We start from the raw sequence: 19303 nt of genomic DNA, 5'->3' as shown, positions 1-19303 counted from the left end.
AGACTCTCCTAAAGCAACCCTATTTATTTGGGTGTGCTCCTTCACCTCCTGTTAGTTCACATGCCGTAGTTTTGACAGTTTAAATTCTTGGTCCGCTTAGATTTTTGAGGTTTATGTTAACAGTTTGGAGAGTGGGCAGGCTGAAAGAAATATGCCGAGAAAAAACTGATGGTTTGCTGTACTAAGTTAAAAAAAAAAAAAAAAAAAGAATATTTGGCTAATGTGATGGTCCAGGATGCAGACAGCAGAGAAGGGAGATTGGTGCTCTGTCCCCAGGGATGCTCTCAGCCGAGAGCAGGGCAGCCTGGATGGGAGTGAGGCAGGGAGAGTTGCTGGCACATTACCCATGAGGGAAGGTCCATATGGGGAAGAGGAAGAAAACTCTGGGTCAAAATCTACCTTCTGAAAACAAATATTCCTGTTAGTATGGAGCACTGAAAACAAACCTTTTCAGGAGCACTGCAGCACGGAAGCAGAGATGCTAAAAATGTTGAAGCTAAAACAGATAGGAGTTTGACGCCTCAGATCTGGGGCCTTTGAAAGACAAATCCCATTTTCAAAGCCAAGACTTGTGAAGGCTGGTGTTTTGCTGAAAATCAGCACAGAAGAACTACACAGGCATTTCAGAAAACATTGCACTAACTACTCTGCCAGCAGGAATCCCTACCTGCCGATTATGTGGTGTGGCCACGGCCTTCTCAAAGCTTTTTGTGGTAAAGGGGGAAGAAGCCCATACTTTGAGTGGGTACATTTTCTAGTCATCCTAATAGAGAATAATTTTGCTTCTCAAAAATAAAAACCCTACCACCGATCATTCATGTTAAAATAAACCACAAGCTAGCTGCAAAAAAAGAAAAGATATTAAGAGGGACTGTCTCCAAACCGATCAGCTCTGTACCAGTGCCACTTATGCACCACAGTTAGTCTTCCACAAACCAGAGGTGAAACGAGTGATGCTTAGGCCTTGACTTGGCCACTTGCACAGGGATGAATTTTAACCTCTGACGCTAGTCCTCAACATCGCTGTGCACTTTATGGTTATAACAAGAGCAATTTCTATTAAACTTCCAGGAGAAAAAAATTACATTTGATTTTGGCTGTCTCCTGGCTTTTAAAATTTGCCTCTGCTTATTTTTCTTTTCCCCAGAGTAGGAAACTCACAGAAAGGAAAAAATCTGAAAGATGTGAAAACTGTGTGTGCTACTGCAAGGAAATTAATGAAACTGGTTTTAAAACTGCAGTTTTGCAGTCTCCAAATTGCTTTAGTTTGGAGAAACATATTTGAAATAAAAAAATTGTTCCAAAATATTTATAATGCAATTATAAACTGAAATCCGGCCAACTTTTATTGTTGAGAAAACCGGAAAGGAAATAATTTTTAAAAATGCTATTCTTCTTTTCTGGTGGCTGCTATTATTTTAACGGGTTTTTTTAATTTTATTGTTGCTGCCATTATTATGCCCTTTGCTGAGCTCCGAAGCCAGGATCCCAAGTGTTTCACAGGCGCTGATTCATTCTTGCACTGCCCCGTGAGGTGCCTGCTCCTGCCTGCAGTTCCCAGGTCCAGTTCCACGTGGTTTTCTCAATGCCAATCAAAACCAAAACTTCTTGAAATGATTTGATATATTCAAGTCCCTCGCAGTGATCTGACTGCATAGCTGCATAAGGCGCCACGATTGCTACATCTTCTCTGTTCCCTATGCTCTGTCATTCCCTTAAATGACTATCCTGGCAATTAGCTGTATCGAACAATGGCATTGTCTTCTGAAATGGCAAGGGGACACCCTGAGCAACCGGGCCTAACACTGCGAGAAACAGGCAGGGGAGCAGCACTGCCTACTGTATGGTTGTCACTACTACCTGGCTACACTACCCTCTGGTGAGCATCGCTGTCTTGGGGTGATAACAACAGTGCGCGTGACTCTCCCAGCCTCTGTCCTGCCTGAAAGGTTGCTGGAGCCAGGGGAAAGACCCCCATTGTCTGCAGAAGGCTTCGAGTCAGGCCCCCGATAAAGAAGCGAGGGTGGAAAGCAGCCACCCAAGTCAATTTTAGAGAATGCGTTAAAATGTGCAAAAGCAGCAGGTAGAAATGAAATCAGGCTGATGGAAGTTGCTCTTGAGACCACTCGACCCTTGCAGCTTTGCATTAGTATGAAACCACCTTCCCTTGGGAGAGGAGGAGGAAAAAGCCGAGAACAAAGAGGGAAGAGGAGAGACAGAGCGAGAGACAAAGGCAGGAAGGGAACAGACACTCCGGGAGCAGTGAGGAGACCCTGGAAACCAGCAGGGTGGGAGTGGGAAAGGGCAGCCGTACAGCAGCAGCACTGGGGACCGCAAGGAGGGGATGTGGGAAGTGGAAACAATATCAGAAAAGGAAAATAGGACAATGAAATGCAGCAGGAGAGAAAAGAAAGAGCCTGAGGGACTAGGGTTGGGCAAAAGTTGGCAGAGAAGAAACTGGAGCTGGGCAGCTGATTGGAGATAGCAGGCAGGAGCGTGGAATAAGTGAAGAGGGCACAAAAAGGGGCAGAAGGAAACAAAAAAGTGATGATAAGGCTCCGGAAGGAACTGGGTCATGGCAAGAAAAAATAGCTGAAATGCTAAGTACAGAGCAGAAAGGATGGGAGTGGCAAAGGGGAGTAGAAGTAACAGAAGTGAGGCATCAGAAAAGTGAAGCCGAAGGGACAGGAGGAGGGGGGAATGTCCCAGAGCAGAAAGCAGCTGATGAAAAGGGAAGGGAATGGTCAGGAGGGCGGCTGTAAAGCCAGGGGATAGGCAGAAGGAGTAAAAGCATAATAAATAAAAGGGGGTGAAAAAATGGAATGGAGTGATGTGGGAATTGGTTTTGCAGAACACTTGCCTCATTTCTGCACTGTCACTGATACTCTTTTGTAGCCCTGATTCTTCACAGTTCATCTGCCAGCACCTCGCAGTACATCTATCCTACTAAAAAGAAGCCAAGGCAATGACAGGCCCCGTTCTCTAATCCAAGCTATATGATGTGTCCCACATCCACACGGTCACATTCAAATGGCCGTCTAGGGACAGCCCCTGGCACAAGCCATAACTTGTAACAGGCCTGGGTGCTGGCTGGAAAAGTGCTAACCGGCATGGGCCAAAACCACACCAGGGATCTCGCTAAGCCCTGCATGGAGGACTGCAGGGCAGCGTGTGAGCCCCTGCCTACCAGAGACGCAGCCGGGGTGTCTTGGAACCTGAGTCCTTCACTTGCTTTTAATGTCCCCCTCATGCTCCTTATCTCCCCTAGCATCTCTCCCCAAGAGCTGAGGGAGCCTGCTGGGACTGAGATCCCTACAGGCAAACTGGGACCTACCGGGCTAATGCCTGATCCATATGCCCCGCCTGGGTCTGCCTCATCCCACTGATGTGTGTGTTGCACTGGGAGCGGTGCCAAAAGCCCAGCCCTGTCTTGGTGGTAAAGGAGAAGGAGGAAGAAAATTACAAGAAAGTCCAGTGTACGACTGCCTGGCCCATGAAGGCACCTAATGGAGGTGTGTGGTCAGAGATGTCAGATTCAACGTGGGGTGAAAGCCAGATTCCCTTTATTTGCTATGGACTGAGCTTCCACTGCTAAACACGTACAACCCTCAGGCTGCAGCTTCTCTTTCTGGAATGAGAGGAAAATCCACCGGTGGCAGAGCTGGGGCAGATAGGAGAGACAGGAAGAAGTAGAGAATGGGAGATGAGGAGAGAAGAGGAGGGAAGCTCAGCACAGGGCAAAGGAAACCAACGTGGGGAAGTGGAGGAGGGTGACTTGTGGCTGCCAGCAGCAGCAGTGCCATGTTCAAGCAGGAGGATGAGAAGGAGGTCAGAAAGAGGCAAGGAGGGAACGGGACAGGTAGGGTAACGCAAGCTTGTTACCATGCTTTGTCCGTGGTGGTGAACCCTAGATAGGTGGTTGGATTAAGCCATTTGGAGAGCTGACATGCCTTACACTGGTGGGTGCACCTCTAAAAAGCCAAACAAAAAGGTGTGGGTGAATCCTCCTGCTTCTGCTCCACGGCTGTCTTCTGCATGACCAGATCAAGGATCTGTGTCCTTTGAGGCTTTCCCGCCGGGGCTGCCCTGATTATCTTGCAGTTCTGCCTGCCCAGCGCTGCCCTGCACTGCATTTTCCCAAGCCCCAGCCTGTCACCATGCTCCTCTGAAGACTGGTCCCCAGTTGGTGGCTGTGCAGATGTTGAGAGAAGGGGAACAGTCTCTGGCTCTTCTCTCCTGTGCTTTCCCTTCCCTCTCTGATGGGTGGCAGGGCCCGCCTCAAGGCTGCCCACTAGCTGGGCCCTGATGCATCCCAGGGCGAGACCCCCGCTTTCTACCAAATTCTCCGTCCTGAGAGACCCCTGCTTTGTGCCCAGCTCTCGGGCACATGGCCGTGGGAATATGGAGAGCCTCGAGCAAGATCCTTAGCACTGCACGAGTCTGTCCTCACCCGAAACTGCAGCACCCAAGAGGCACCTGGACGCACCAAAGCGTTGGTCGGGTGACGAGAAGCGGCACCCGAAGGGCGGCAGCCAGACGCGCAGCATCTCCCCAGCCCTCGCGTCCACTTCCCACGTGGAGTCCACAGCGAGGAGGGAGCAAAGGGACCCCCAAGCACCCGACCGCGGGGTGTCCCGCCCCGCCGCGGACCGCCCCGCGGGGGCGGGCTGGGTGCCCCCACGGGGCGGTCCGCGGCGGGGCGGTACCCACGGGGCGGGGCGGGCTGCTCCGGGCCGAGCCCGCCCGGGTGCAGTCCCCGCTCCGCGCCACGCCGCCGCGCAGTCCCCGCGCCGCTCCGTGGGCCGCCGGAGCCGCACGTCGGGCCGCCCTCCTCTTCCTCCCCACCGCCGCCGCCTCTCGCTATGAATGCACGCCGGGCCCTGCTCTCCGCCGCCTTGCTCGCCAGCCTCCTCTGGGATTTACCTTGCTGCCTCCCGGCTTCCCTCCCCGCCGCCTCGGAGCTCGCCGCCTCCTCCAAGGGCGGACGGGGCCGCAGGGTGCCGCGGTCCCCACGGGAGAACCGCCCGCGGCAAGGGGGACACGCCGTGGGCCGGGCGCTCCCACGGGCGGAACCCCACGAGTACATGCTGTCCCTGTTCAGGACTTACTCCATCGCGGAGAAACTGGGCATCAACGCCAGCTTTTTTCAGTCGTCCAAATCCGCCAACACCATCACTAGTTTTGTAGACAGGGGACGAGGTAAGTTCTGCACACCCCCCCCCGCCCCCCGCCCCTCGCCGCCCCCCCGGGGCTGCGGGCGCCCCTTCCCGCTGCGCTCCGCGGTGCGAGGCTGCCGTCCCGCGGAGCCCGGCGCTGGGAGGCGGGCAGCAGCTGCATCGGTCACTGGTGTTTACCCCCCGCCCCGGTACTGCAGAAAAGTGGATCTTTCGGTAAATTGTGGATAGCGTTGTTTTATTTTAAAGCAAACTGCCCCGCGGCGCTAAACCCGGACCGCGGCAGGCGTAAATGCTGCGTGCGAGAAACACGCGTGGTCGTCCCCGAATCGCCACGGGGTGGTGGGAAACACACCCCACCTTTGCAGGCGCACTTTGGGTGTAAATACAACCTCGGGGGGGGAAAAAAAACCAAACCCACAAACCACAATCTCTTCTGGTTTCTTTCTGTCTGCCGGAGAAAAGGATCGCTCTTATCGCTGCGGCTGTAAGGCAAATAGAAAGTTCAAACTGACCGAGGGCAAACATTTGCTGCCTAAAGCTGCTCCCGCGAAGGGTCGCTTTATCGGGGTTACCTGGAAGAGCACCAGCCCCGTTTGAAAGCGCTGGGGCGGGGACGCCGCCGGCTCCGTTGGCGGGGGGGCAGCCCGAAGCCCAGGTACCTCCCGGCCCCGGGGCTCGGCGGGGGGTGGCCCGCACTCGCCGCCCGCTTCGGGGCCGCCTCCTACGTCCTTTAAGCTCGGTGTGTGCGGGGCTGGTCCTCGTCCGGCCCCGGGCCGGGGGCGGCAGCGGGGGCCGCTCCCCCGGGCCCTTGGCTGCCCCGTGGCGGGAGCACGGAGCGGAGGAGACGACGGGGCGGGCGGCAGAGCCCGGGGCCAGCCGGGCCCCAGGCCTTGCCCCCTCTCTCCCCGGGCAGCACCGGTGCTGCGGAGCTCCCGGGACCCCTCCGCGACCCGCAGCCCCGGCCGGGGCCCTGCTTTGCTTTTCTCTCGTTGTTTTATCGCTCATACCCGGGGAAGCGGGTGGAGGTTTCTCGGCGATTCAGAGGAAAATTTCCCTTCCTTTTTTTCTTTTTTTTTCATTACCCTGGTTTGTGAGCCATTAAGGACAGACTAATTAACAGGTTCTTAATTAAGGCTGTGCATTCTTTCCTTCTCCCCCCCCTCCCCGATTTGAAGACCCTCCCCTCCTCCCGCGCTCCCCCCCCCTCCCCGCGCGGGTGCCTGCCCCTGTACCTGCCGGTGGCTGGCAGGGGCGTCCCGCCGCTCCGGCGGCCGGGGGCAGCACGCCGACCTCCCGCTTCCCAGACGGTTCAGGGCAAAACGTAGCGCCGGGAAAACCGCACGGCTCCCTGGAGCTACAGGAGCCACTCGCTCCCCAAACCGAACCCAAACCAACCCCCTCCGCCACCTTCCCGAGCCGGCAGCCTCACCCCCGGCACCCACGGCGCAGCCTCTTGCCTCCGGGGGTCGGTCCTCCCCCACGGAGGGAGCTCGGCGGGGCTCTTCCCCTCCCTCCCCGGTGTCCGTCGCGCCCCTCTGGGCTCGGGAAGGTGCGTGGAAGAGCCCACAGTGGGTGCCCGCCGCGGTCGGAAGCGCCCAGCCGTTTCCGAGGGGAGAGGGGAGACGGGGTTTTGCTTTTCCGCCTTCACCTTATGGGGGTTGTTTTCTTCGTCGCTGTTAAAAGGGAGGGGGGGCAGAGGACTCACTTTCTAGAAATACGGTTTTGAAAGTTCAGCCGTCAGAAACGAGGCGGCCCGCTTTCCCCGCCGGAGAGGAAACGGGGTGCTAATTCTGCGAGCCACGGGGAAATAGAGCCGCGCTCAAGATCATCTTATTCTTGATAACCAGAAGAAAGACAGTTAATTTAACAAATTTAGCTCATCTCGCTGCATGGGAGATTCTACTCCGGGGGAAGTGATTTGCTAACAGAAGTTCTGGTTTGATTAAGGAAAAGCCTCACTTTTCCCCATTGATTTTGATTTGATGTGTCACAGGCTGTGACCTTCTGCTGGACCTTCTGAGGGTTGCTTAGCATCAAGCCACTGATTGGAGTATTTCAACTCAGTGATCTAATTGAGTGTTCATGTCATAACATATCAAATATTGTCTAGTCTCCCATAATGAAGCGGACCAGCCAATGGCACATCACCAAAAAACTTCAAGAGAGCTTCCGTTCCTCTGAAGTGGTAGCTATTTTACTGCCCACCTCCCCGTGGGCTCCTAGCCCAGTTAATTGGCGAGCTGGAGTTGTGCTGATGATGAACAGTCTTTGCTCAGGGAAAGCGGGGAGGGGGGGAGGTTTCTGTCAATTCATTTGCAGACAATATAGCCGCTCAAATTGACCCAATTAGGTGGGCTGCTCTTTACCTAAGCGGCAGCTCCGAGGGAGACTGCCCACACGGCATCCTTCATGGCAGGATTTCGGGGTGACAGCAGCCCAGAGAGGAGCGCGAAGCAGCTTTTACTCCTGCCGAGAAACACCCTTCCCGCGCGGCGTGGGCTGCTGTGCCTGCGTGTCCGTGAGAGCGTCCCGCGGGAAGGGCAGCTCGGCTGCCTGCTCCTGCCTGCAGCAGCCCGCCTGCCCGTCCCACCGCCCTCCGCAGCTGCGCGGGGCAGCGCGCTCCGGTGCGGACACCAACAACCTCTCCGCCTCGCCTCTTGTTGCTTTCCTTCCCGCTCGAAGCTAATAAGATCGCTTTCAGGCTAGCTCGAGAGGCAGGAAAGCCACACTGCTGCGGTATATACGTATATATATATCTCCGCATCAGTGGAAAAAGAGGGCAGAAAGGGGGGAAAGGGTTTGCGATTCCCCCTTCTCCACCCCCTCCCGCCCCCCACTCGCTCCCCCTTGTTACGGTCGCAAGATCAGACAGGACCTAGCTGAATGTAGGAAAATTACTGTTGGCACATGAAGTAACTCATTAAAACGCAGATGGTGCTCTCGCTGGCCTCAGGACCCCCAGCATTGGAGCTCCACAGTAAGGCAGGACAATTAGGAGCTGCAAGGACTCCACCAGGCAGGGGAAAAAAAAAAAAAAAAAAAAAAAAAAAGAGAGCGGGAGGGAGCTGGAGAAGGGAGCATAAACAAGCAAATCCACAGCGAGCAAAAACCGCGCCACGGCTCGGAACAAACCGAAAACAAAAAAGAAATAGCCGAGGTGCGAGGGAGCGCGATTTTCAAAGGGATCTCCCGTGGGAAGGGAATGCCACAAGTGCCGGCTGCAGTGGGTTCATCTCGCCTTTCCCTTTTGTGTCCGCAGAGCCGCCCGCAGCCGCGGTACCGCGCCCGGGCTCCCGCGTACGAAATGTCGAGCTCCGCGCCTAAGAGACGGGGAAATCGAAATGGGTCGAGATCGTCTCCTTTTCCTCTCCCCGTTTTCTTTGTGCAGTTTCGTGTTCCAGTTGAGAGGCAGCTGATTCAGATGGGCAGGGGTCCGACCGTCGTTATTTTGCTCTCGCCATTGGGGTCGGGAGGGGGGTGAGGAGAGGGGGCAGGACGAAAGGGGGATCCCGTGTGCAGAAACTGGAAATGGCCCGGCTGTGCATGTGGCAGAAGAAAAGAGCGTAAATCCCACTTGAAGTTCATCTAGCGCAACATGTTTATGCAAAACAGCGGGTTTCTGGGTGGACCGAAAGCTGCAATATAGTGTAATCTGCGCAGCGCCTTTGCCCAGGCAGTGTTGTCGTTGGCAGGAGGAAAATGAAATATAAGCAGGGAAGTATTTTAATGGGGAAGGAGGGAATTCACAACTGTTAATTATTTGGTGACCTTGTATTCGATTTGTTTGAGCCCCTTATAAAAACACTAATGCAGACCAGACGGCCGGAGCGCTGCAGCGAGCAGCCGCTTCTCATCCCGCCGTGCACCCGGGCAAGGAGCGAGCGGCCCGGCCCGGCTCGGCCCGGCGGGGCCTCCGCGCCCGCGGAGCCGGCAGCGCGGGGGCGGGCGGTGGTGGGGAGCGGGCTGCGGCTCCGCGCTGCCTGCGCCTGAGGGGTACGGAGGGGTTTGGTGTCGTGTTTGTGTGTGTGTGTATCCTCCCCCCCCCCCCCCCCCCCCCGAGCTGCGGGAAGGCGCGGAGCTGGCGCGCGGGCGGAGCGGGCGGCGACGCGTCCCCTCGGAAGCCGCGGCCACACAGCTCGTCTCTCCCCGTTGAAAATCGGGGGTTTCGGAAGGGCTGCTTTTTTTTTGTTTGCTTTTGCGGAGGCGCGGAGGTTTGCGCACAGCAGCGCAACGGCGCGGGGAGGGCGGTGTGGGGAAAGCAGAGCCCACAAGCTGGGAGACGCAGCCCCCGCGGCCGCTCCGCCGCACAGGTAGCTCGGCGGGGTGGTGCGCGGCCGCGGAGCCGCTCTGTGAACGGGAAGGAGTTATTAAAGCCTATCAAGCCATTCCGGTGGCTCATTTCGGACCCGATCCTGATTGTTTATTTTTAATTTTTAAATCCAGAAGCCCCCCTGCGGGGCTTGCTAAGAGGCCGCGGGTTTTTTTTTTGTTTTTTTTTTTTTTTGAGGACGGTAGGACCGAGCTCTCCGCTCCGGAGCTGTTTAGTTTCCGCCGCCCGCGGGGCGATGCCGTGCTGCGGCCTGAGCTGGCCCCAACCGGGAGCCGAGGGGCCCGCGGGGCGAACACCCGGCGCAACCCGGGGCCAGCGCGGCGCTGGGCACGGCAGCGGGACGCCTCGCCCTCCTAGTTTTCCTCCTCGCTTCCTAGTCCCATAGAAAAAAAGCAGCCCATCGGAGAAATGCTCCTTTCCTTGCGATTTCGGGGTAGGCTGGAACTGAGGGTGGGCGTCCTTCCGTGCCTGAAGTCTGGTATCTGGGCGAAAGGGGACGTTTCAGTCCTTGCTAGTTGTGGCCAGATCCGTATGTTGTGTTGCTGTATCCCGGCGCCTCCACATATATCGCTCAGAAATATCCTCTAAAGCGTCCCCTCGCTCCATTTCTAGCTCCGAGCGCTGGGAACATTCAGTCCGATTTTCTCAACACGAATAATTTTGGAGGAATAATTTCTCCTCGATCGAAGTATTTCGGGTAGCGAAACCGCCGCAAACGGGGAAAGGGAAGGAGACTCGGTTAATGTCTGTTACAGCAGGTAGAAACCCCCCAAGGAAGCCCCTCTGCGCCTCGGCGCATCTCCCGGGGCGATGCCGACAGACGAGGGGCCCGGAGGCCCCGCGGGATGCCCCACGGGTGTTGCGACGCTCCCCCTGCGCCCGAGGGCCGAGCGTCGCTCGTGGGGGCAAGCCGGGAGCGGGGCGAGGGCGGGCAGCCTAACCCGCGCGGGGACGGTAAAGCGGTGATCAAAGGTATATCGCAGCCAGGTGCCTCCCCGCTCCGGGAGAAGAGAAAAGAGAAAAAAAAAAAAAAAAAAAAAAAAGAAAGGAAAAAAAAGAAAACAGCCCTCCATCAGCTCTCCGGGGTTTTTGGAGGATTGGCAACTCGTCCGAGTAAGGTGTGGTCTTTCCCGGTTACTCGATAGCGAAGCGAACGAAACGTTTAAATCTAATCACCCGGTGTAATAAAAAACCACGGCGAGGCAGGCGCTGGGAGATGCGGAATTGAAACCCGGAGAAATACCACACATGGAGAGTCAGCCCCTTGTTTGCACGGCTCGGGTAATGCTCCAAAAGAAATACCTGTCAGCCTTGCGACTCTGCAGACAACGTGTGGGCAGCCCCTCGCAATTACGGGGGATATATGTTTTAATTTCCAGATTATTGTTAAGCGAGCGCCTGCGAAGGGTCTTTAAACTGCAAATGTGCTTTTGGTTTGCGAGTTTAAATATGGCTTGAAAGAGAATTTGGGAATGGGAAAATTCTTCTTGAATGTGGTTTGGGTATAATTTGCAGTGATGTAAAGTTAAGATCTGAGCCCTGATGAATTGGCTGGGAGCCCAGTACCTGATCTGCCATGAAAAGGGAAACTTTGTGTAGCCTTCGTTAACCCCCGGCTCGCCTCAAAGCCCCGGCTGCCGGCGAGAAAGCGAACCCGGGAAGCGGGAGAGGCTTCACCAGGGAGTCAAAGGAAACGTCCCAACCCAGCCATTCATTTCACCTTGGAGACGGTAAAACCGCCGCCACCGCAAAGCGGAGGAAAGCGGGGAGGAGGCGGGGGGGCGGCGCAGCCCCCCCGGGCCCGGCCCGGGAGCACAGGGCACGCCGGCTGTCCGGGCGCTGCGGGAAGGGCAGAGAGGAACAGGGCTGCTCTCGTCCCTCTCCGCTGACACATGCTTAAATTCCAGATAGAGCTACTCTCTTCTTCTCCCCCTCCTTCCCGCTCCCAATATTTTCTCTTCGCCCGAAAAATTAAAAAACGGACAGTCGAAATAAAGCTAATACTTACTGCGTAACTAACAGTCATCTACAGTAAAGTTACAAATACAAACACACCTCTCCGGTGCATTTTCTGCAATGTGGCTTTCCCCAGCCCGGCTGGATGTGAGATGGCTTTGCTGCTCTCTCCAAATATTTCGGTAACGGGAATAACGGCAATGACAGCCTCAACCAGTCTGAGAAAAAGGCAGATCTCGAGCTGGCTGTTAGAAACCCCGGATTTTACCCCAACCGCTCCTCGGGTTTATAGGAAAACCGAAGAGGACAAGCCCCGATCCGCGTGTGCTCCTCACACGGAGGGAGAGGGACAGCCAGGGTGTCCCCACGCCGCCGCTGCCGCCGCTCTTTGTGTGCTGGGAAGGCGGCAGCTTCGCTGGAACAAAGGGTCCCCAAACCAGACCCGTCTCTCCCCGGTTTGTGGAGGCTCCGGAGGTACCGCTTTCCCTCCCCGCCCTCCGCTGCTTTTCCCACCCTCTCGACTGCGCTGGGAGCGAGCCAGTACTGGTTTAGGATTATGTATTCATCTGGAATTATTAGGTTACAAGAGTGAATAAATAGCGTTTATCTGATCGGATTCAAAGCTGCTTATTTGAAACAACCGGCAGCCCTGCCCCTTTCGGGAGAGGAGCGGGAGCCGGCGGCTGCACGAACCACTGGGAGTTTTCCAGCGCAGAGTCGGTGCTGTCTAAACCCGGCTCGGAGACCCGCTTGCCCGGGGGCACATTTCTCTGCCGTTCGGCCGTGTCCGCCCCAGCCACCGAGCCAGTCGGGGTGGCCGTGCACTGCGTTCAACTCCCGCCAAGCTGGAGCTTCCAAGGATGCTGCTGGGGAGCGCGTTGCAGGCGCATCCCCTGAGCAAGGCTCTGACACCCGCAGGGCCGGAACTGGCGTCCCCCCACCCCGCCGCATGACAGGGCTCTGCAGACCCTTTATAAATCGCTTTCAGCAGCGGGGACCCGCAGGGAATTCAGCCTCTCCCCGCTGCCCTCGCGGCCGGCCCGCACGCCTGGATGTCACCCCCGAAGGGGACGAGTCCCCGCGCCGCAGCCTCCCGCCTGCGTGGGGTTCCCTGGGGGCGCGAGGAGGGGGGGGGGGGGGGGAGCGCGCTGCCACCTCTGTGTCCCTCCACCTTCCCGGGGAAAGGGCTGCCCCCTCTTTTCCCGAAAGCCCGGGCGGCCGGGCAGCGCTACCCTGATCCTGCACCCCGGCAGGGATGCGGGGGCCCCCAGGGTGGGGGCACCGTCCAGGGGTAGGACGGGGAGGGGTGGGGGGGATGTCTGCTCCGGAGGGACAGCGGCTGGAGGCAGCGCTCCTCCCACCTCCACCCCATCGCGACAGGGAGTACCAAACAGGGCGAGCATCTCCGTTTGAAACCAAGCCTGACACACCACCACCACCCTTCAAGCAGAGAGACGGCTTAAAAGCGTGGGGGGGCTGTGCTCAGCCCCAGCTCTGCCCACACCCTAAAGGTGGGGATAGCGGCAGGGGAAGGTGCTGATCTGGTTTCCTCGACGGTCGCTGAAGCCCTTGGAGGAAGGTGAGAGCAGCTCGGCAGGGCCAGGAGACTCGTCCGCGGCGTGTGGGATGCCCAGGTATCTGACAGATGCTGGGCACAGGGAAAGCCAAAGGCGAGGAGAAGGAGGGATGCACATCCCCTTCTGTCTGAAGCTTCCAGTCGAGCTCGGGACACCTTGAAAAGGGGGCAATATGGCCCCTGAGGTCTCCTGAGCTGCCAGATCCACCTCCCGCAGCCCAGGCGCACCTCAGCCCCCGGTCGCAAGCGTATGAAGGGCGGTAAAACGCCCCCAAACCCACGAGCGACCCGTGGGCCAAACCCTGCTCCGTCCAGCGCCCGTAGGCAGCTCCCGCTGGATTTCACTTTGCTTGTCAGCAGCTCGATGGAGAAGCTGTTGTGGTCACTTGAGGCTGTGACGACATTTTTGGGCTGTGTGTGTGGTTTTTTTGCAGATTTCCCCCGGGCCCCGCCGAGAGGGCCGGCCGGGGGGACGCGCTCTTCGCCGGCGAAGGAGCGGCCTCGCCGCGGCGGGGAAACCCCCGCGCCCGCGGCGGGAGGCGGGGGCAGAGATGCGGCGGGCCTGGGTCCCAACTCCCCGCGATGCCTGGAGGGTCTGACCTATTTTCGCCCCGCTCCCCGCGGCGCGCAGCCCCCGCGGAGCGCAGCGCGGCCGGCGCGGGGCGGGGGCAGCTCCGGCCCGCGAAGTCCCTCTCGCCGCCCGCCCCGCCGTGCCCGGCCGCGCCCGCAAGCAGGGCAGGCGGGGGGTGCCCGGCGGGCACCCAGCTCCTCAGCCGCGGAGGTGCGCAGCCGCGGAGGTGCGCGCTGCGGCCGGGCGGGCGGCGGGGCGGGAAGGATGCGCTCGGCCGGCAGGCAGGCTCCGCCGTGGGCTCCCGTGTCCTGGCTGTGGGGCAGGACTTTCCCCCAGCAATTCCTGCTGTCCCTGCTGCACTCCGCGCTCCATCTCCCTGTTGGCGTGCGGGGGGGAACACGCAGCAGCGCAGGGCGACTTTCGAGTATGCTAATCCGCACTGATTAACTGCACCTTAATCCGCAGTGATTTTTACATTGCCGTGGCGCGGCTGAAGGTCTTGGTTTGCATAAATCATCCCCTTGCTCCTCCTGCCCCCCAGGAGGTTCCCCCAGACCTGTCAGGTAGAGCCGAGGTTGTGAAATACACTGATTAGGAACCGCAGTGACCTTTGATATCAATAAATAACAGGGGGCTGTATATTTCTTTAGTCTCGTTTCTACCTCTGGAGCGGGCCGAGCTTGGAAAAGCGGTGAGGGGCTGCTGAACAGAGGCTCCAGTGACACTTTTACTATTGAAATCTACACAAGCTTTACTAGCTTCTGGGGAAACCCAGCGGCTTTGGGAATTTTTGTATTTGCTGGGTTGTAAACATTTTATTGGAAAGCAGCTCAGGGGAATCTGGTTTGCTTTCTGCGCTGCACTTTGTACACCAATGTGTCAAAAAAGAAGTCCAGGTTTTTCTCTTGAAGGAGAATTGAGATGTGTATGTCTATATACGTGTGCGTAACGTACATGAGCACACAAACCTTGCCAGTCCCACAGTGCTGGCGGGGCTGACGCGCAGAAGATGTATGTGGAGCGCGGGCTGTCTCTGGTGCAGGAGAGTGGTCTCCTGTCTGGTGCGGGTCCTTCGGTACCTCCTCTCCTCTTCCTTTTTCCTCTTCTTCTTCCTATCCTTTTCCTCTGCTTCTCTTCTTTCTCTTCTCTTCTCTTCTCTTCTCTTCTCTTCTCTTCTCTTCTCTTCTCTTCTCTTCTCTTCTCTTCTCTTCTCTTCTCTTCTCTTCTCTTCTCTTCTCTTCTCTTCTCTTTTCCCCTTCCCTTCCCTTCCCTTCCCTTCCCTTCCCTTCCCTTCCCTTCCCTTCCCTTCCCTTCCCTTCCCTTCCCTTCCCTTCCCTTCCCTTCCCTTCCCTTCCCTTCCCTCTTTTTCTTTCTCCTTCTCCTCCTTCCTTCTTCTCCTCTTTCCTTCTCCTTCTTCCTTCTTCTTCTCTCTGTCCTCCCCCGCTCCCGGCTCAGCCCCCGTCTCGCTCCGGGGGCGGCCCCGGCCGGGCAGGCGGCGGCCCTGCCCGCCCTTCACCTCCGCGGAGACCTCTCGGCCGATCCCCCCGGGCGCAACTGACTGTAATTATTTTTTATCTCGCAGACGATCTCTCGCCCGCTCCCTTGAGGCGGCAGCAGTACGTGTTTGATGTGTCGACCCTCTCCGAGACGGAGGAGCTGGTGGGGGCCGAGCTGCGGCTCTTCCGCCGGGCCCCCCGCGGCCGCCCGCCGCCCGCCACCCCGCTGCACATGCAGCTCTTCCCCTGCCTCTCGCCGCGGCCGCTCGACTCCCGCGCCCTGGACCTGCGGGCGGCCCCGGCCGCCGGCTGGGAGGTCTTCGACGTGCGGCAGGGCCTGCGGGAGCAGCGGCCCCGCAGGCGGCTGTGCCTGGAGCTGCGGGCCTCGGCGGGCCGCGGGCCGCCGCGCTGGCTGGACCTGCGGGGCCTGGGCTTCGGGCGCCGGGCGCGGCCCCCGCACGAGCGGGCGCTGCTGGTGGTCTTCACCCGCGCCCGGCGGCGGAGCCTCCTCGGGGAGCTGCGCGCCGAGCGGGGCGCGCCGCCGCCCCCCCCGCCGCCGCCCGCCGCCGCCCGCCGCCCGCCGCCCCGGCGCCAGCGGCGCAGCGCCTTCGCCAGCCGGCACGGCAAGCGGCACGGCAAGAAGTCCCGCCTGCGCTGCAGCAAGAAGCCGCTGCACGTCAACTTCAAGGAGCTGGGCTGGGACGACTGGATTATCGCCCCGCTGGAGTACGAGGCCCACCACTGCGAGGGGGTCTGCGACTTCCCGCTGCGCTCCCACCTGGAGCCCACGAACCACGCCATCATCCAGACCCTCATGAACTCCATGGACCCCGGCTCCACGCCGCCCAGCTGCTGCGTCCCCACCAAATTGACTCCTATCAGCATCCTCTACATCGACGCGGGCAACAACGTGGTGTACAAGCAGTACGAGGACATGGTGGTGGAGTCCTGCGGCTGCAGGTAGCGGGCGGGCCGGCCCTCGGCGGCAGCCGGGGCTGCGTCTGGCGGAGATGCGCCGGCGAGCGGCGGCGGCCCGCGCCCGCCCGGAGCGCGGCTGGGGCCAAGGGAGCGGCGCGGAACGGCGCGGCGGGTGGCGGCGGCCCCGGCGCCTCTTTCCCGCGGCCGGGGGGGGTGGGTGGGGGTGGGCCGGGTAGCGCCGGCCCGCGGCTGCCGCCCGGGGAAGGGCGAGCGGGCAGCGGGGCCCCCGCCGGGTCCCTTCCCAGCTTCCCTCCCCTCCCGCGGGGTTTATCTGGCGATCTACCCTCCTCCCTCCAAAGGTGAAGGCAATTTACCAAGTACAAAAAAAGTCGGGGGAGGGAGAGGGAGTAGGCTGATCCCGCTCTCTGAAGTTGCGCTGGAGAGGGCTGTGTCATTTCTGCCCTCTCTCTTTCACATTCCTGCAAGATTACGAGCCAGAAATAGCCTACGGCCCCCCACCCCCAAAAAGAAAAAAAAAAAAAGAAAGAGAAAAGGAAAAAAAAATGCTCAAGATTGTAATTACCAGTTAGGTTTTATTTTAAGACGGCAATGAAAAACTGTGAAGAGCGAAGTGTTGCAGAAAGCACAACCTGGGTGGATTGGAAAGGAAACTCCTTCGGATTTCACGAACAGTGCAAGGATGCCGGTGCCAGATCTCTGGGTAGCTCGAGCTCGGCAGCCCTCGCAACCTGCAGCAGTATTATACGCAAATGTCGTGCTGGAAAAGGCGTTTTATGTAAGATTTCTGTTTCTTTCCCACCTTTGGTCTCAGCTGTGTCTTCACACGAGGAAAGTGCACTTCGAAGCATGCCTAGCCCTTTCATAATGTAACTATTATGTTCGTAGTTTCAGGCTTTTCCCCACTGATTTCTAGAATTGTTGGCTCATCTGGTTTCGCAGAGCTACAAACTGGTGGAAAAAAAATAAAAAAAGATAAGAGAATAATAATAATATAAAATGCTAATAAAAAGACTCGACCAGAAGCAATAATTTAAAATGCACATTTTGCTTTGGATGCACTGTTGTTCATATAAAAGTTGTAAATATTTGTTTATTTAAACAGACTGAAAGTGCAAAATGGAGATGAACAACATGCATTTCTTTTTTTTAATGTACAAAACATTATATGCACTCGAAATGTTATAATTTCTAATATTTTTAAAAGTTTATATTTGAGTTGTACAGAATTAAGCATTAATCAAATATTTCATCCTTGCTTAACATTATCGTTTCCTGAAGATATTATTACAAGATTTAAATTCTGTGCTAATAATGGAGAAAAGAACTTTTTTTTTACTGTCTACCTCACTATAATGCAAGTATTTACGACTCGAAAGTTATCTGAGGTAAATTAATATTCAGAACATTTTTACAATACACCTTTACTGGACGATACTACAACTATTACTGTATTATTAAACTTTTTTTTTCCAAAAAGTCAGCTTGCTTTTATATGTTCTATTATTTGGTTAAATAATTCTGAGTTCACAAGTAAACATTGGCTCCAGTTCTAAAATGCTGAAGAGCTGAGTTGGAGCAAGTGCCACTTTAAGACGTACCTAAAGCCATTCCTTCTACCTGAAGACTTTTTGTACTCTCACAAGATCTTTGGTTTCGTCTTTGGTATATGCCGGTGGCATTAAGCTGCATTATGTTTTTACGCAATGATTACTGTAAGTGGGAGAATGCATTAAGGGGAAAAATTCAGGCAAACCTTTGTAAATCTCATCTGTACTGGGCACATTTATATACACTGTATGATGATGATGAGCGAAAGACAATGAATGTTTTATAAATTATATTTATTTTGATGCAATGGGTAATATATTTATTAAATATTTCCTGGCTATCTCTTAGATAATGAAGAACTATTCAATGAGTAGCTGTTTCAGTAAGAGGGTTCCCCTCCTCTCTTGCAGCAATGTGTGAGGAGAAGGTGGTGCAGGCTGTGAGTCCCACTCTCAAAAAAAAAAAAAAAAGCCTCATCTTATATGCAGAAGGTCTGAAAGAGCTGCTCACCTTGTGGAATGTGTTTGAAAACAAGGTTCTTTTCATGGAAAGTGGAATTTTTTTACCATATCACAGGATCTGATCACACACATTTTTCTCTGGCCGACTTTCTCCCCCTCGGACTGGTGCTTAAACAAAGGATTGCAGAATCGGGCCCGAGTGTTTGAATAGCAGCAGCTGAGAGACCTGTAGAAGAGTCCAGCCTTAGAATTGGTACAACTGCCAGAGGAATATTTCTTTTTAGTACTTAATAGTGTTTCAAGTTCATGACTAATAGTAGATACGGAAATCGCAGCTTTAAAAACAGCTTTAGTTTTAAAGCTGGGTTCACTGTTTGCAGCTCTGACCGGTGTGAACTTTGGTTGCTGCTCCGACCACACCAGTTCAGTTTTCTGCTATAGATCAAGCTCCTGCTATCTTTATGAAGGAAAGCAATGGGCAAATGATGCCCAACAGGCTGCAATATGCTCTCTGAGGAAAGGTAATCAAGATATGTAAGACGCTGTCAACTGAAAATGAACATGGTGTAAAAATCTGAAATTTTACAAAATTCACAGATAACAAATGCTGAATGAATCATCTCTTTCTTTTGCTGTCCAGTGAGCAAATGAATCATCCGGTGTACAGACAGTGCTTTGGCTAAAAACATGCACGGAGATTTTCGATGCAATTTCCTTTCCATGTAAAAATCAATATCACTTCTATTGCAAGCTGGTACGTCGCATGCTCGGTAGCAAGCTGTACTGTCACTGAGTTGCTCTTTCTGCTCTGCCTCAGACATGGCTTTGGAGAGCTTCATGGGACAAAGTTCAACTGTGGGAGGCCTAAGAAATCTCTCCTCAGAGGAAGTCCTTGAAGAGGCAACAGAGAAGATTTTGCTGCCTTGGATGTACAGTGTAGAGCAGTTTGTACCTTCTCCTACATTAGCTGAATCTCTGGTGGCATCTTTAATGGCCAGAAAAGGTTTGAAAGCCCTTTGTCCCAAATGTCTGGTCTGTGCTTGTTAACCTCCAAGGGAAGTGGGAGGACCTGAAAAAAAGCAAAAATAGTCAGAATCTGCAGTATTTGCTTTGGAGACAAACCTTTTGGATTTTGCTTACTGAGAGGAAATATGGGCCTTTCTGAGCATGTGCTCTGGATAACATTATATATATATATACACATATATATAAAAAACATTATCTGAGCCCATTTTGGCAAGTCTGCTGT

The 19303-nt window shown here is 55.7% G+C and overlaps 1 protein-coding gene across 1 annotated transcript; it reads left to right on the top strand.

Moving 5' to 3' along the window:
• Window positions 1–4799: 4799 nt before the first annotated feature.
• On the top strand, window positions 4800–17931 carry GDF6 (growth differentiation factor 6). Its single transcript, XM_074885039.1, has 2 exons — window positions 4800–5199; window positions 15193–17931. The coding sequence occupies exons 1-2, from the start codon at window positions 4863–4865 to the stop codon at window positions 16068–16070; spliced, it is 1215 nt and encodes a 404-aa protein (XP_074741140.1). The 5' UTR covers window positions 4800–4862; the 3' UTR covers window positions 16071–17931.
• Window positions 17932–19303: the final 1372 nt, after the last annotated feature.

Source organism: Strix uralensis, chromosome 1 (assembly GCF_047716275.1).
Source record: "Strix uralensis isolate ZFMK-TIS-50842 chromosome 1, bStrUra1, whole genome shotgun sequence".
Taxonomy (NCBI): Eukaryota; Metazoa; Chordata; class Aves; order Strigiformes; family Strigidae; genus Strix; species Strix uralensis.
This window is presented reverse-complemented; position numbering and strand designations above follow the sequence as displayed.

Coding starts and splice junctions, on each gene's coding strand:
- GDF6 (XM_074885039.1), top strand. CDS start 4,863: ATGAATGCACGCCGGGCCCTGCTCTCCGCCGCCTTGCTCGCCAGCCTC. Junction 5,200..15,192: donor TTTTGTAGACAGGGGACGAG/GTAAGTTCTGCA, acceptor TTTATCTCGCAG/ACGATCTCTCGCCCGCTCCC.